The 17750-nt window shown below is 35.4% G+C and overlaps 2 protein-coding genes across 2 annotated transcripts; one reads left to right on the plus strand and one right to left on the minus strand.

Moving 5' to 3' along the window:
- Positions 1 to 310: 310 nt before the first annotated feature.
- On the minus strand, positions 311 to 6882 carry LOC142524181 (calmodulin-binding transcription activator 4-like). The gene is made up of 12 exons (XM_075628004.1): positions 6644 to 6882; positions 5908 to 6033; positions 5682 to 5797; positions 5234 to 5322; positions 4919 to 4964; positions 4153 to 4588; positions 3904 to 4035; positions 3611 to 3822; positions 2223 to 2902; positions 1487 to 2075; positions 895 to 1185; positions 311 to 553 (listed from the first exon to the last, which is right to left on the minus strand). The coding sequence occupies exons 1-12, from the start codon at positions 6654 to 6656 to the stop codon at positions 455 to 457; spliced, it is 2829 nt and encodes a 942-aa protein (XP_075484119.1). The 5' UTR covers positions 6657 to 6882; the 3' UTR covers positions 311 to 454.
- Positions 6883 to 14342: 7460 nt separating this feature from the next.
- LOC142525320 (uncharacterized) lies at positions 14343 to 14830 on the plus strand. The gene has a single exon (XM_075629580.1). It carries the CDS (start codon positions 14490 to 14492, stop codon positions 14697 to 14699), a length of 210 nt encoding a protein of 69 aa, XP_075485695.1. The 5' UTR covers positions 14343 to 14489; the 3' UTR covers positions 14700 to 14830.
- The last annotated feature ends 2920 nt before the right edge of the window (positions 14831 to 17750 follow it).

A 17750-nucleotide genomic window follows, 5' to 3' on the forward strand; every position in this document is an offset into this window, starting at 1 on the left:
ATTATTTTATTAATTTACTTGATTATTATAGATATATATTTACTGAAAATCATAAATAAAGAGAGTGAAAATATGGGGAATGAATGAGATTGGATAGTGGGCCCAGAAAAAGTTGGTTTTTTGTTACCATCGGTGAAAAAATATTTAGAAGTAGTGGGTTTGTAAATTTTTGTGTGGCAAAAAAGGAGATGCCCAAAGATTCCTTTCCCCGGCCCTTGTAAGAATCATGCAGTGCTTTGCGTTAATTAGTTAAATATGTGATCACTGAGTGAGAATCTCCTCCTGCTGCAGCACGATTTTACATAACATATAAAAACTAAAAACCATCTTTCCGAGTAATGTGATTGATATACATGCTTCATAGGATTTTTATGTCCAAAGCAAACCATATATATATATGATACACGGCTTCAAAGCTGAAACACTTGAATCAAATAACAGAAAACACATAATGTCAACTAGTAAATCTCAGAATTCTCCCCGTCGGGAAGTCGAAGCGAGAAGATAAGCCGCGAAGAGGAGATGTATGGGATTCTCCATTTTGAAGCTCAGCCTGCCACAACGTAAGAATCAATGCTAGCATGTTCACGTACTGTAATGCATGAACTAAAAGGGGAAACATTGGGTGCGCGGTGCTTGATAGCCTAATTAATGAGATAATATTTCAACAGGTAATTTTTTTTAATGCATAAGTTTTTTCAGAGATACTAAATCCCTCCTCTTAATCTAAAACCACGGTTTCTCCTCTGCATAAACTCGATGCTACCATATGAAAATAACATTGTACTAACAGAGAAAAATAAACCATAACAATAACGATGTTGAAAGCATTTGAGCTTTAATACAAGGAGCAGAAAATTTCAGCCTTATATCAAGAGGAGAAACCTAAGTTACCTTGGCTTCGCGATACTTTTCAAGAATGCGACGATATTGCTGGCGTGCTGTCGGAGATTCAACCATGGACAGCACTCTAGAGACAGCTTCATTAATAGTTGCCTCCACATTCTTCTTGCGAAACACTTTAAGGATGTCATCATCGTGGAATTCGTGAATTGTTTCGGAGTCAATTTGAAATCCTCGTAAACCAACTCCTCCTCGGAGCCATCGGAGAATAACCTTCTCCAGAATACCAACTGCCCAGGAAACATTGTATTTTTTCCTAGCTTGATGACCTCTGACATGAGCCTACAATCATAAAAACTAGATGTCAGTCCCTTATATTACCTTAACTGATCAAATGATAAAATATGTGAACTGAAGTTGGCGATCTGTGATTTTCAAGTTTCTTTACGTCAACAAAAGTCCAACCTCCATTCTATCATACACTGAAAAGCACTATGTATGAGAAAAGTACAATTGAAATTCAGAAAAAGAAAAGAAGAAAAAGATGCCAGATTACTATTTTATTGGTGCATATAATGATAACCACCTTTTATCGGATGATAATGAGCTATAAACCTCCTTTTACTTGAGAAGAATGACCGACCTGTATCTTGACTACTTTCTGACGAAATGAAAGATAGTCCTTCCGACCTTTCCAGCCTCGATATTTCTTCTGAATAGATAAAGCCGCTGAGCTGTAATCACGTGCATTGCAGAATACCCGTTTTGAGACAGCAGAAAGTCCCTGTATATCACTCTCTAATATACTGTATTCATCACCATAAAATCTGGAGATGGCAACTGCGGCTTCCTTCTGTTGCCTTTTCCGGAATGAATGGACACGAAATGCAGATTGTATAAGTGCAGCAGCCTCAGTAGCATTACGAACTGCAGCTAAGGTATCTTTCAGAGCACCCTGATCTTCATTCAAAGAGAGACTTGTGTTGGATAAACTATGTACCGTTTTTTCTGCTTCTAAGGCAGCCGACCCCTTAGATAGTTCGGTTTCTTTCAATACGAGGGACGAAAGATGATCTGTTAGTGCCATCTCTGAAAGATAACCGGCAAGCCCCATGTATCCGCAGTCAGCTGCAATTGATGCCGGTGTTTTACCAGTTGGGTGCTCCGAAGTAGGATCCGTAATGGCTCCGGACGATGCACCAGATGCTACGAGAGTAGCAACCACCTTTTCCCTGTTCCAACTAAAACATTTATTTTTGGATTTTATCATCGCTGGAAGCGCAAATGAATTAATTGGACTTGGTTTGACAAACAGATAAATGTTATAAATTTTAACAACTAATTGGTGGAAAAAAATCATAATATTATGTCAGATATACCTCCCAAATCTTGCAGCCCAATGAAGCGCAGTCCATCCATTTGAATCACGAAAATTAGCACTTACTCCAGAATTCAAAATTGGCAATAATGCCCATTCATAGCCCAATCCAGCAGCCATATGAATGATACCTTGTTCTTTCTTTGATAAACAACAGCCCTTTTGATTACTCTTCAGTGATCTAGATGAGAGCCACAGTCCCAACTTGTCATTCAGAAGTTCTTCCAGAAGCCAATTAAGAGTGCTTGACGATGTTGAGGTGCCAACTGAAAGAGCGTTGATAACTTGGCTCCACATGCCTTTAGGCGTTTTATACTTGGCCAAAAGATCAAGATCTGTTTCAGTGGTATCTCCTTTTGGTGACTGATCGGACAGTAGCATTTGCACAAATCTGGCAATCAACAAGTGCTCTTCTGAGCTCTTGTTCTCCTCTGTTTCAGGTGTATTACTATGCTTGCAAGCAATGGGCTCAGCACGATAGACAAACTCCCTTACTTCACTACAAGACTCCCTATTTCCGGAAGTGATGCAAATATTGACTTTTCCAGCCTGCAATTGGAGGGGAGCATGGCTGCGGATGACACCGTCTCGAATTATCTGAATTGGAACTTCAGTGTCACCAAACATACAAGCCCAAGAACACTCAGAAGGGTCACAGAGGAAAGACCCAATAATGATGATCTGCGAGATAAAATCTGATGCCTGAATTGCCATCTTTAATAGCAGCTATCTAATGAAACCTTACAAATTAATTTAAAGAAATTCGTTGTTTTACACTAGCTGTGCTGAGTCTAAAATTCAGGGAACTTCAGTTTGGTCATGCGCATGTTATTATGCCTATGACAGAAATGTTGATATTTTGGAGCTTGCGTTTGTTCAGATAGAGACTTGAAACGTGCATAAATTTGAAAATGCACCAAAAATAAGTATGGAGAAGGGCTAATACATATAAACACAGCAGCCGTACGTTATTCTGCTTGATCTACAGTAATCTCATCCACCGAGATATATTCAAGTTTCTCTCGCATAGCTACTAAGACGAAACCCTCTTGGGTTTTGAGTTTAGTGAGTTCGGGCACCGGGGTGAATCCTCATATAAAAGAGTCCCGTCTTTATCCAGGATTACGGATATCATTTGCTCATTGATTGGTGAAAAATATTTTCGTAAGAAGGCATCTACTTTGAGTAAGCACCCTTCCTTAGGTACATGAACTTATGGTAAAGATTATTAGCCACAATTTTTTATGGAGAAATGAGAATTAGATGGCCCATTTTAATATTTCCCTGACATTGTTTGCCATGGTAAAACAAGATATCCACACCTAGAGAGGATGATATAAATGTTACTCCTGAATAGCCTTTATTGAACTTGATTCTGAAGATATATACCTTTGCACTTTCAGAGGTGTAACACCAATCTGGAGATATCTCTTGGATTGTGAACTTCTGCTTAGGGGCAATAGTCAAACTTATGTAGTCTTGAACAGAAATTCCCAAACTATCTTGGCTAGATATGGTTGAATTGGTTCCATAAGCATCAAGTACAGGAGAATGAGCAAGATAGTTCATAGATTCCACTTCCAGAGGAATAATCGTAGAAGCTGGAAGAATAAAAGTGTTATCAGACCATTGGCAAACTCAAAAATCTACAAATTGAAATTCCATCCCTGGTAGTATCTTACAATTTTGAGCATCATGAGGACCAAGGAGTGATGGTGATTCCACACCTAGTACACATTTGAAGTCATCAATCATATCATCCCAAATGTCGACTTCAGCCCCAGGGAGTGGATGATGCTGTTGAATGCCCTGATCTAAAAAGCCATCCTCATTAAAATCCATCTCTATCACACTCCCATATAATTTAAATTAGAAGATTCAGAATTAGTCATAGAATTGAACAAAAGACAGAATTGGTTTAAGGCTTACACCTGAAAATTGTTGCAAAAGAAGATTGTTTGCGTCAGTTGGTATTTGAGGAGACAAGTCAAAATTTTTCAGAACATCTTCCAAATCATTAGAATACTCATAGCCTAGGTAAGACGAAAATTTTTGTGTTTCATCATCATCTAAACTCAACTGGTTCTTAATTGTTCGCAATGCTCGACTTAACTCAGGCACCGATGAACCGTAGTCATCATATTTACTCTCTGTGATATCCAATTGATCCAGCCCTTGACTCCTGACAACGTCACTTGAATTAATCTCCACAGAACTAGGACATGTTTGATTAACTTGCCGTTCATGTGATTCACTGATGACAAAAGACAAGTCAGGCTGCTGCGTTGCAAATGAGCTAGGTTGGGGAACGAATGTAGAAGATGATAAAGGCGACACCTGAGATGTTGAAGAAGTACTCTGTCTTCCCTGAAATCAACAGAAACTGGATTATCTTGACATGAACTCGATTTGATGCATGAAAACACAAATAAATAACCACTCCTCATAGACTAATAAAAAATAATGCTAAATTTCATCCAGTAAGTCCACAACGCATAAATCCACTTATTTGTGGATCGGAAATTTCAATTCTACCTCTAGCAGAAGCTTTAAATTAAGGATAAGCTGGAGAATCAATGGAAACACAGGCAACAGTGAAAATGAGTGGTCTTTATATGATTAAATTCATAATATGTAGAATAAGAGACAGTGATTAATAGGTCTGGTCTGCCCTTGAGCGTGCTTTGGAAGACTCACCACCTCAGTGTCTCTGTAGTGAACGAGAACAATGTGCTCAAACTCTCTGTTATGTCAAAAAAAAAAAAAAAACTATGTTAGAAATGAGGAATTGCTGACGAAATAATGAGGAATTGCTGACGAAATAACTGTCAAATAACTTTAGTCCACGATATCTTATGAAAATCCTCATACAACATTTTACTGTATCCCCAGCACAAAAAACTTTATCCTATAGGATTGGTTTTTCAACTTCCATAGCTTTTTCTTACCCTCAGTTACACGAGTTCTGAACAAATGGAGAAATATTGCAATTGAATTAGTGTGTAAACTTACGGTTCCAAAATCCAGTAGCTACGTCTTTGAAAATTATGGTTGTGTTCTCCATGAGCATAATAACAATTTAGGGCTTCAACATTTCCAACCTAGTAAAAAAGGAAAATGTCAAGCACAGTTTCAGATCAACAAATATCCTAAATAGTAAATTCAATTTGTTAACTATCTCATGGACTTGTTTTGACCGAAACATGGAAAGATGCTGGTATTGAGGCATCGGGATATAATGTATTGACATGCCCCAAGGACCAATAACAGAATTACTTCAAACACAAAATCAACCTTACAAGAAGTTGAAGTTAGTGCGATTACACTGTTCTTCATCTTTTTAAGAGAAATCGTATTGGAGGTTTAACAATAGATGAAGGTGGGAAGACGTTCAACAGAAGAATGAGAAAAAAATTAATGAGAAGATTACATAACAATAAATGAGAATATCACCAGCAACCTTTAGCCGCTCATGTGCTTCAGCAATAGTTTTCTGATCCCTCCTTCTACGCCAACTATGACCATCCTTTCGGAAAAATTTTAGTACTCGCTTATTGAATAAATACAGGGATCCACCTGTTAACTCATAAAATAAAGTAATTAGACAAAATAACCATTACTTGTCACATGCCTTAATTTAAAAGGGACTTCCATGCATGCAAAAAGGATACACAGAAGAAAATTACTAGCTGGTTGTTGAGGGATTTGGTGGGTGAGTTGGTTCTCCTCAAAATTCTTTAGTATGAAATACACTTCTGCCGGCTTTAGCCACCGGGTTTGAGCTTCCAAATGAAGATGACGGATATTGTATTCTGTAATTGAGAAAAAAAATGCATAATAATCAAAACCTTAGCACTAGAAAGGATTCAGGCAGAAAAGAACAACAACAATTAATGGCTGAGGCCCAGAAAAATGCAATCATCAATTATGGCTGATCAATGTGGTCGTAGTTGGCATATGTTCTATTTCATTTCATCTTGTTCCCAAAAGAAGTACAAATGCATTTTTTCGATACGCTTTTCCTTCTCAGTTTTATATTAAACTCAAAAGAAGTAAAATATAATGAAAAAAAATGGCAAAACAACTCCTTTTGTTTAATTTCAGGTTTAATAGGTGCCTAACATCCGTCAGTCGTAGAACCTCATCCATCCAAATTCTTAAAATACTCAGCCACCGACAGATCATTACAGCTATGAGATCATAACAGCTCTGTACATAACCTATATCAATTCAGTTAACCTAATTAACCTATGATAATAATACGTGACTATAAAGTGATGGATGAACCGCAAGAAGATCACGTAATTCAACAAAAATAGAAAACTCTACACACGAATCAATAAAGAACACATGAATTGCATCAATAATTACTCGTAAGAAAATACAAATCACTGAAAAATGAAGGCAGTGATTAAATCATACCGCCCTTGTTCATGTCTCCACTGGAGCTAATTCAAAAAAAAAAAAGCGTAAACTTCACGAACTGTAGGGCAATCACTCAACCGGCGTTCAGTTGAGAACATTCCATCAAGCAGACGCATAGAACAAGCTGAACACACAACGGTCGCCACCGAGCGGAATATCTTACGGTAAGTAAAGTGATCAAATGTGTCGCAGACAAAGATATACCAAAAATAAATTAAAAATAGTAAATCGGAGGACTTTGTGGATTCCATAGTGGTTTTTTACTTAATCATATTTTATATATAATAAGATCTTTTTTAATTGCGTGGAGCTTTCAATATTTAATAAAAATAATGATCCAGATGTATAATTGTGGATTTATTATTAACAATTAAACAATAATATATTATTTATTTATATATCATATAAAGTAGGAATAATTTTCAAAAGATATTACTATTGTGTGAACTTGAAATACATCCTAATCAACATTAAATTCTATATAAATATAAAAATAATCGATTTGAAACTTATAATGTTATTATAAAAATACATTTGAAATTCATAAATTTGAATAATCCATCAACTTTAATGTATTCCTAAATCATCCGTTGTTGTTAAAGACACACTATTATATTATTTATCATCAATTCACCGTAGTATTAAATTATTTACCTTTGCCCATGTGTTTAGACTTGAGCATTAAAAACTTTAGATCAATATTTTATGTGTAGTGCGTGTGTAATATGAATTCAATAAATATATTGTGTGCGTGACCAATTGCTGACCGAGTCCACTTGCTGCTATAATTGCGACTTTTGATTAATTTACAGGGTGTTACTTAAAATGATCGTCACACATAATTCAAGATGACTGAGTTCAAAATTAATATTAAATTTATTTTTTAAAATAGATTTATTTTGTCGTTTGGATATCCATTGAGATTCACATGACATATCAAAGTGCGAGTACATTCTTCAAAAATCGATTATAGAATCAGTACTTGACAGTTAATATGTGATGACTCCAGTTCTGTAATCAATAAACATGAATTAAGGTACCATTACTTAGGAAAATTACAGTGTTTAGTCAGCGGCTAGTTCGGAACAATCGAATTAAATTAAAACTTCAGAAGGGTGTTCGGAACGTCCAAATCTAGACCGAAACTTGAACCGGTGATCAGACCTTCTGGAGTATCATGTCCAATGAGCATCAACATGTTGGAGTTCGAAGCATCCGAAGAATGGATCGGATTTTCCGAACGTCGAGGTGTCAAGCAGAAGATGACGCGTCCAAACTGGAGTTCGGAGCTTCCGAACTCGGCCTATAAATAGGCATCCAGATTTTCAGATTTTTCACACCAAGTACAAGTTTCTCTATCGATTTGCTGTATATTCTAGGATTTTCTAGTTGTTCATAGAAGTTGCGCAAAGCTCGTGGAGTAGGAGACGACTCGAGGACGAAGTTTCGGAGCTATCGACCGTAAAAGATTGTTTTTTTTTTATGACCGTAAAAGATTGTTGTCAGACAAAAGTATGATGCGAGGACCTTAGTTATAATTGAGGGATAATAAATACATCATGTTATAGAGAATAATACAGTTTTTGTGTTATAATGTCTAGGATCGGTGAGTAGACATTCAATAGACCACATACCAGTTGTAGAGCTTGTGTAGGTACTAAATGAGATATCCAAGAGAGCGTACATTCTTATGTGTTGTATTTTACTTGTAATTTGATTACATGTTTATATGTTATGTTTTATGTGGCATATTCATATCACGTCGAGCCTTGTATACTTTGAGATATATATTTTGAGTAGGGTCTCTTAGCCATATTTTTTGGATGATTGGGTATCGTGAGGCACCAACTAGATCTACAAAAGAGAGTGTGTGATAATATAACCTAGCACATCACGCTCAAAGATAATTGATGAGTGTGTGAGGAATCAACTGGATTGATGTTGATCCTTGATACCAGTTCATGGTTCATTCATGCGCTTATCAGGTTTGTATACCCATACTGAACATACTACGTGATATGTTGCTCACATTCTTTTTTTCATATTGGACACCCTATTCCATGGGACAGGTCTCACGTTGGACGGGCTAAGATGAGCCGATGGTGGCCAGCAGAGATCAGGTGCCTTTAGGAAAGTTTCTTTCAAGTTTTATCGCTGAGATAGCAGAGATATTGGGTTATGATTTTATGATGGTTTACTAGGTTTCGCACTTTATGTTAAATCTTTGATGATTTCTTAAGTTTATTGTTGCATGCTAGTTAACTTTCAATGTAGGTGTCTCAGGTAAGGGCATTGCATGCATCATTTTGTAAAAATAAACGTATAGAATCCCAAATTTAATTTTCTTCTAGAGATTATTATTTTCTGAGATAATATGTGTGCCACCTTCTTTACACCATGAAAACATTATTGAACCATATTCCTCCATTTTCCATCTACATATTCTTAATATTTTCAACAATAAAATAGTTTTATGAAAGAAATGTCACTACTTTGTGTTGACTATGCCATGTATTTTATCTCAATCAGAATTATTCGTTCTCCGAGATGAGTCAAAAATAATGTGCGCCCTAAGAATATGAAAAAACAATGCCAAGAGACAAAGGCTTTGTTTTCAGGATCTATCTTTGCTAGCTTAGTCATCTTGCCTCGGGGAACATCTTTGAAGAGAAAAAGGCTCCCATCACGGGAATTCAGCACTAGATCTACCCATTTTTCAAGCATAATAATTGTCACTGTCTTAGATATGGTTTTCACTCACAAAACAATCAACAAAATCACCGAGAAGAGACCTCCAATGCAGGGAATCGGAGAGGAACGGGACCTAGCCTTGGAGATTTAACTTTGGATTATCTAACATGGTTGATCAAGACAGTCGTGCAGTAGGTCATTGAGGAAAAGATTCAGCAGGAAAGAAAGCAGTCATCCTCTAAAGAAGAGGTGGCGAAGGAGAAGTTGAAGGAGAGAATTTGTGAAAGGTACGAAGATAAGCATGGAGAGGAGGTTGTTTCTCGGGCGATGGTAGAAATAGATCTTGATTTGATGAAGCAGATGGAGGAGTTGAGGGAACAGGTTAGGTGGAAGAAGGATGAGGTAGGGCGACTCCAATCCTCAAATAGGGGTAGACCTTTCTCATTATATTTTGTGGAGGAATCTTCGCCGATGAATTATAAACCACCTTGGTTTCAAGAATATGACGGGAGTACCGACCTGGAGGATAACCTAGGCTAATTTGAGAGGATGCAAGAACGATGCGATATTACATTTATCCCAACCAAATTTAGTGTAAAATATTCCTTACCACCTTGGTAGGAGCGGCACAACAATGGATTGACAAGTTCGAACATGGGAGCATCACTTCTTTTGATGAGTTTAGCAGCAATTTTCTCCACCATTTCAGCAGCATCAAAAGACATCAAAAAACTTATTTCAATATATTTGATCTAAAGAATTTCGGGGGCGAATCCTTAGGAGATTACATTCGGAGGTTAAATATAGTAGCTCCCGAAGTTCTCGAATGCCCTAATAATATTCGTATCATAGCCCTTACCCAAGGGCTCTGAGGTCGAGATCTATTCTGATCCATTGCGAAGAAGCCACTGCTAAACTTGATAATCTGCTGACATCAGCGAAGATATACATTAATAATGTGGTAGAGGCCAAAAATTGGAAGAGGGAGGATCAAAGAAACAAGGGGAATATGGGAGACAGTGTACACTTTTCGAAGGAGAAAAAGCCAGAGGAAAAATGAAACTTTTGGGGGCATTTATTTCATTATACCCCGTGAAAGTCTCGAAGGGAAAACATGTGCAAGTTTGTTAATAGAATCCAACTTCCCAAAGGCCATCTCGGCCGATGGGAACTCTTAAGCCAAATCCCAAGAAGTACTACTCGTTCCATGGGAATTGTGGGCACAACACCGATGGGCGCCACAAATTGGGCAAGGAATTAGGATAGGGACATTCAAAAAGGTACTTGGATGCAATACATGTTGACTAAATCTTAGGGTACCAGTGTTGGAAATCCGATAAAACATATGTGGGGGTTCGCTTATCCAAAGAAATCAAGCCGACCTATGCCTCCACGACCCCAGAACCTGCAGCGGATATGGATGATAGGAGAGCGGAGAAGAGGAAGGAGACTGAGGGAAGAGAATGACAATGTGAGCAGTCCATCTGAGGTGTCACTAATATGATCACCGAAGCGTCTACTGATGGTGAATCAAATCATGCAAGGAAGGCGTGGAGTCAGAGGGGTTTGGGGAAAGTAAACACTATCCAAGAAGATGGGCCAATGTTTAGTTTTGGGTCGAAGAACATGGAAGGGGTGCATGCCCCTCATCCTGATGCCTTATTCATTCAGGCCATGGTGGAGAATTATGAGGTAAGGCGTGTGATGATGGATTCGAGGAGCTCGGTCAACGTCATTTTCCAAGAGATGTTTGATGAAATGAAGCTGGGAGAGTACAAGTTAGAGACAATGGAGATGACTTTGTTCAGATTTTCATGTCATACCGTTCTCCAAAAGGGAGAAATCATGCTACATCTCTCAATGGGAGCGGGTGATCTAAGGAAGACAAGAATGACGTTGTTCACAGTTTTCGAGGCTCCTTCCTCGTACAACATCATATTGGGTAGGTCAGCCATGAACATCTTCATGGCCATCACCTCCACTTACCATCAGAATATTAAATTCCTAGTGAGCGGTGAAGTTGTTGAAGTCGAGGAAGTGTTACGCCGAAACCATCCAAGTAGAGAAGAAAAGAACGAGGAGAGAGGGGTGTGAGAAGGTGGGTCGTGGAGTGCACTTTATGGAGAATAGGGAGGTGTGTGCTACAATGGAGGGAGAGAAGGAGGAGGTGGGGATTTTTATGGGTTGGACTTATATATGTATTATGCAATCCAGTAGGGAGCATTGATAGTTTTTCAACTACATATTTCTTTCATGATTTATATATGGTAAGACACATATATTTCTTATTTCCTTCATTTATTGTCTGAGTATCATATCCATGAGAATATATGTCATTAAAACTCAACAAATTTTTTTTCGATTGTGGTGAATACAAAGCAACATTTATCAAAAATTTTGTAGGTTTAGGTAACAAAAAAATGTGCTTTACCGCAACCTTTTATCAAGTCTACCGGATCTGATATTATATTCACCTTGTTTTTGTTTGGTTTTAGTTCCAAGAAATATCTTTTATCTCGAAGAATAGTATGTGTTGTACCATATCAGGAATGCAAACTTTCATGGGATTAGTTCCTTGTTTAGCTTTGTTCATGGCATTTTCCACATTTGAAATTCAAAAAAAAATATGCAATGAAAAATTACTTACAATACATATGTAATTTATTGAAAATATAACACATATCATAATTGTACAATAAAACATTATTATATGAGAACATGAAAAATAAATTATTTTACGTTTACATTCCACCAATATATTGTTAATTTTCAGAGAAATCGTTGAGAAAATCTGCAGCATCAATATTTTTCATTTCTATTCCACCAACATATTGATCATTTCCAAAGAAATCATTCAGAAAATCTGCAGCATCAAAATGAATTGAATCACTCAAACGGTCACTGCGTTCAGTGAAGTTGGTATCTTTTTCTTTTTCCTTTATCGATTCTTTATAGAGCTTGCAAAGGTGCTCGGGTGCTCGACAAATACGAAACTAATGTCCTGGAGTACCGCATCAAAAACAAGAACTTTCAAATCGTTTTGAGTGATTTTCATTACCACTCATATTCTCATGATGTCTTTTCAGTAGGTGGTTCGTGACGTTCTTTTGAGATGAATTATAAAAATAACTATCTCGATTGTTTTCAAAACCACGGCCGCGACCACGACCTCGAACTCGACATCGACCAAAACCTTGTCTCTGAATTTGATTTTGGTTTTCAGGTTTAAATTTATTTTCATTTACAACATTTACTTCTGGAATGTTGTTGATACAGTGGGTCGGGACTGATGATTTCTCATTAGCAGCTCATTGTTCTTTTCCGCTACAAGAAGACAGACGATAAGTTCAGAATATTTCGCGAATCCACGCACTTTATATTGTTGCTGTAGAGTTATATTTGATGCGTGAAAAGTGAAAAATGTTTTCTCAAGCATTTTCGATTCCGTAACCTCATGTCCACAAAAATTTAATTGCGAGATTATTCTATACATCGTCGAATTGTAAACACTGACTATCTTAAAATCTTGGAATCTTAACATATTTCATTCATCACGGGCAGTCGGAAGTATAACTTCCCTTATATGTTCAAATCGTTTTTTTAATCATTTCCACAGAGCCATGTGATCTTTTTCAATGAGGTATTCACATTTTGAACATTCATCAAGATGTCGACGCAAAAATATTATAGCTTTTGTTTTTTCTTGTGATGAAGAGATACCATTTTCTTTAATGGTCTCGCTTAGACCAAATGACTCAAGATGCATTTCTACATCAAGAGTACATGGCATATAATTTTTTCTGTAATGTCGAGCGCAACAAATTCGAGCTTTGTCAAACTTGACATGGTGGTACTAGAAAAATAACAATACATTTTATTAGTTAAGTTCTATTAATATGACAATAGAAAGTAACAGATAAATTATAAATACAAGCATTCTTAAAAATAAAGAGAAAAAAACGAGGCGGATATTCTCCGATAAATACAAGACTAGTGAATATAATAACCAAAATAATTATACAAAATATCTTTGAAAGAGTCATCTTCTTCTTTTTCGAAAGTTTTGATGGAGAAAATTTTTAGGGAGGAATAATAAGTTTGGAGTGATTGAATGTGTTTGTGAAGTCATATTTATATGGTAAAAACTAGTTGTTTATGACCGTTACAAAATTATTTAAAAAATAAATGTATGTATATGTAAATTTTATGATAATAATATGATGTATATAATGTTAATCATTTTAAAATAATTATGTATATCATATCACAATATTATAATGAGGTGTCAGGGACTCCTTTTATATAATATTGTGACATTATACAAATATACATAATTATTATATAACGCAATAAAAATATATAAATAGTGAAATAATCATATCACGTTATTATAATGAGTTGTCATAGGCTCCTTTTATATAATAACATGATATTATTCAAATATATATATAATAAATAAACAGTAACACAATAAAATTATATAAGCGGTGTAATAATATAATCACATCACGTTATTATAATGAGGTGTCATAAACTCCTTTTATATAATAACATGATATTATACATTAAATATATATAAAATAAATAAACAGTAAAGTAAATACTCTTACTTTTGTATTGTTACCTTTTCCTGTGTTTTGGAGCTTGGAAAAATATGGAGAACCGAACCTTCGAGTATCGTGCTGATAACGTGTCAAAAGTAAAAATCTCAAACTCTCAAAAATATTAAACTATACACTTTATAAACTTTTCTCTCTACTCAATTGTGATTTTCTTCATAAATTGAGAGACCTATTTATAGAATTTTTTTGGAAATAATCCAAATATAAATTCATCATCACACACTAATTTTCAATATTTACAACTCTTATTTTCATCAAATATATCATCTATTATTTTTCAACGAAATAATATTAATTGGCCATCTTCATTATTGCATACCTACCTTTTAATTTCTGATGATATTCCAATTAAGAAAATATAATTTCACACGTAATGACAAAAATATGGAATGGTTGGACAGTATTAACTTTATCCAATCCCTTCAGCCCCACTTTTCCTTCCCCAATTAATTTTCAGGTAAGTCCCACAATTTCACATTCCAAATTAAAATCAAATTTATAGAATAATTGTTATTATTATCGTTGACTGAATGGCGGATTGGGGACCAGTTTTTGTGGCCGTGATGCTGTTCGTTTTGCTATCGCCAGGGCTACTTTTCCAGATTCCAGGCCACCGCCGATGGGTTGAGTTCGGGAACCTCCAGACTAGTGGCGCCGCCGTCGTGGTTCACGCCTTGTTTTATTTTGCTCTCGTTTGTGTTTTTGTGCTGGGCATTAAAATTCATTTGTACCTTGCCTAAATTCTAAAATTAATAATAATAATAATAAAAGGGGATAATATTTCGTCTTTCATTTGATTGTCTATCTTTTGCAAATATTTTGTTGTATATTTTTTTAAATAATAATAACAATAATATTATATTCAAAATCTTTTAAGTTGGGTTTCATATAATTATCATAGTATCTAGTGAATAGGAATGACAACTTTCTCCACGGATTTAGAGCTCTGCAGGGAAAAGCAGAAACGGAGATGTGGATCTCCGATTTTTTCGGGTTCGGGGATTTAAAAAAATACTCGATGTAATTCGGGGCGGGTATGAAATTACTATCCCCATCCCCGAACCCGCTCCGAAAATAATATCAATAATAAAATAATAGTATTATTAATATTAATAATATAATAATAATATTATTTTTAAAAATATTAATAATCTTATTATTATTAATACTGATATTGATATTAATATTAATATTATCTCTAATAATAATATATAATAATAAGTTTTGATTTGGGAAAATCTCTGAATTCATCATCGTCTTACCATATTAATATTTTTGAAACGGGGATGGGGGCGGGGATGGGAAGTTGATCCCCGAAGTTTCGGGTTTGGGGATTCCCCGAACCCGAAAAAACGGGGATTGGGGCGGGTATGGGGATGGGGATGAAATTCGGGGATGGGGATGGCAAACCCGCCCCCGTCCCGACCCATTGCCATCCCTACTGTGAAGAAGAGAGTGAATATAATTTTCAGAGGTGATGGGCCTTGAATTTTCTTTGCTGATCCAGCCCAAAATTCTAGGCCCAATCATTTCAGCCCAAAATTAGTTCTTACGAGGCTCCGATGAGTTCATTTATGGGGCAATGTTTCGTAACCGCTGGATCACATTAAAATAGCGGTTCAACCGTATCATTGGACTGTTAAATCATATAAATAATAATATAATATAATAAACTCCAAAACCGAGATATTGTCGGTGGAATAAATATATTTAATAATAAATATACATATTTCTATTGAGCTGGAGAGACGTTTATTACACATAAATTTTAGGTAAAAATTTGTGTGAGACGGTCTTACAGGTCATATTTTGTAAGACGGATCTCTTATTTGGATCATCCATGAAAAAATATTACTTTTTATGATAAGAGTATTACTTTTTATTGTGAATATCGGTAGGGTTGATCCGTCTCATAGATAAAGTTTCGTGAGACCGTCTCAATAGAGATCTTCTCTAAATTTTAAAAAACGAGAATGAAAAATAATAATATTTTAAGTTAAGAAGATAAGAGGAGACAACGCCAATTCAATATGATTTTGTTAGGTACAGTTTAATATTATTTCAGGGCATATAATTAAATACTATGTACAACTAGTATATAATGAATAACTGTTTAAAGTACATGGGCGAAAACGGATTGCTTGTTCCGAAATATATATATAATAATAATGTATTAAACCTCTTATAATAACTATTTTAATCATTTAATGGATAAAATTATTATGAAAATTTATTTTAATAATTTGTTTATCAAAATCAAAAAATTAAAATTTAAAAAATTAATTGATAAGGTTAGAAATCTATTCACGTGACACGAACTGCTAATATATATATAACCAATAAATAAATAAATTAACTTTAATATATTCCTTGCTAACTTAATCACACGATTAAAATATAAGGTTTTTTTAATCTTGATCAATTATTTATTTTGAAGAAAATTAGAATGCATTTATAAAGTTGTTTGTATTTTGTGATACGGATCTCTTATTGAGTCAAAAAAGTATTACTTTATATGCTAATAGTATTACTTTTTATTGTGAATATCGGTAGGGTTGACCCAGCTCATAGATAAATATTCGTGAGACCGTCTTACAAAAGACCTACTCTTCTAGTTTTGATTCCTATCTGGTGTTTTTTTTTATTATTTCACTTTTTTTATTATTATTCTATTTCTGGTTTATTAGATTGAATGTTTTGCATTTGCTGTCTCTGATTTTTAACTTCGGAAAATAAAAGAAGTCATATTTATTGTTTTATACTACATTCTGACTTAATATGCAAGATTTCAAATACTTTCGAAAATTTATACATATCACCATTAGAATAAATATAAAGAAATCCCCAAAATTAACCACACTGAATTTGGTCAATTGAATTTTTTTAAATTAAAAAAAAAAGAAGAAGAAAAAGATTGGTTTCATTGTGCTTTTAGAAGCTCTGACAACATCAACGGCATGGCAGATAGTATCTCTGCCAGGAAGGAAAGAAATAACGCAACCTGATCAAACAATTTCTAAAAATGTAGTGTTATTTTAAAACTCAGTTGATCATAACGTGGGTAGTTCCCAATAGTCTTAGAAACGAGAAATCATACAGTTCGGTTTTGCTACTATGAAAAACCAAAGAGTTACAAAATACATTGACATCCCAGCTCTGGAGAACACGAGCTAGATAATATAGAATAAGATGATGAACCCAAGCACCACTTCAGTCTTCAAACAATCTATATCATATATATAGAGAAGAATATCCACAGATTTCTGCTGCTGCTGGAACCGTAAATTCGAATCGCACAATACGAATGTCGTTGCTAAATTGTGTGCCCCCCAACGCCGCAAGTGTATGTTATTATCCAGCTATACGAGTCCTCATAAAAGCTTCCACGCTGCAACAAGGTAAAAATAACCAGTTATCTCACCGTGTTCAAACATCATTCTAACACAAACTACAGGGTCAACTTAGAGCAGCTCTAGAAGTTTTTGATCTTATGTACGGTTATCCAAATGTCAACATTTCCTACAACTTGAGGTGATGATATTACAACTCTGATGCTCAGTGAATAACGCAGGTATAGATTAGTTTTCCGTAACAGAAGCAAGCAATGTGAAAAGATCAAGAAAGAAAGCCCTTTCCGACCATGCAAAAACAATGAATGTAAAGATATCCCTAGATACTGATGATTGCTGATACACAACCTAAGATCTCCTGGCTTATTGTCATCAAATGTAATATGCGCCGGTCAGTTGGTTTTTTCCCCTGACCGGAAGTATGGAACCTCTATTCCTGCA

Source organism: Primulina tabacum, chromosome 14 (assembly GCF_025594145.1).
Source record: "Primulina tabacum isolate GXHZ01 chromosome 14, ASM2559414v2, whole genome shotgun sequence".
NCBI lineage: Eukaryota > Viridiplantae > Streptophyta > Magnoliopsida > Lamiales > Gesneriaceae > Primulina > Primulina tabacum.

Excerpts from the sequence above, each read along its gene's own strand:
- LOC142525320 (XM_075629580.1), top strand. The coding sequence starts at position 14,490 with ATGGCGGATTGGGGACCAGTTTTTGTGGCCGTGATGCTGTTCGTTTTG.
- LOC142524181 (XM_075628004.1), bottom strand. Across the intron at positions 5,798-5,907 it reads AATCCCTCAACAACCAGCTA|GTGGATCCCTGTATTTATTC; the intron begins GTAATTTTCTTC and ends ATGAGTTAACAG. Across the intron at positions 554-894 it reads AAAAGTATCGCGAAGCCAAG|GCTGAGCTTCAAAATGGAGA; the intron begins GTAACTTAGGTT and ends ACGTTGTGGCAG.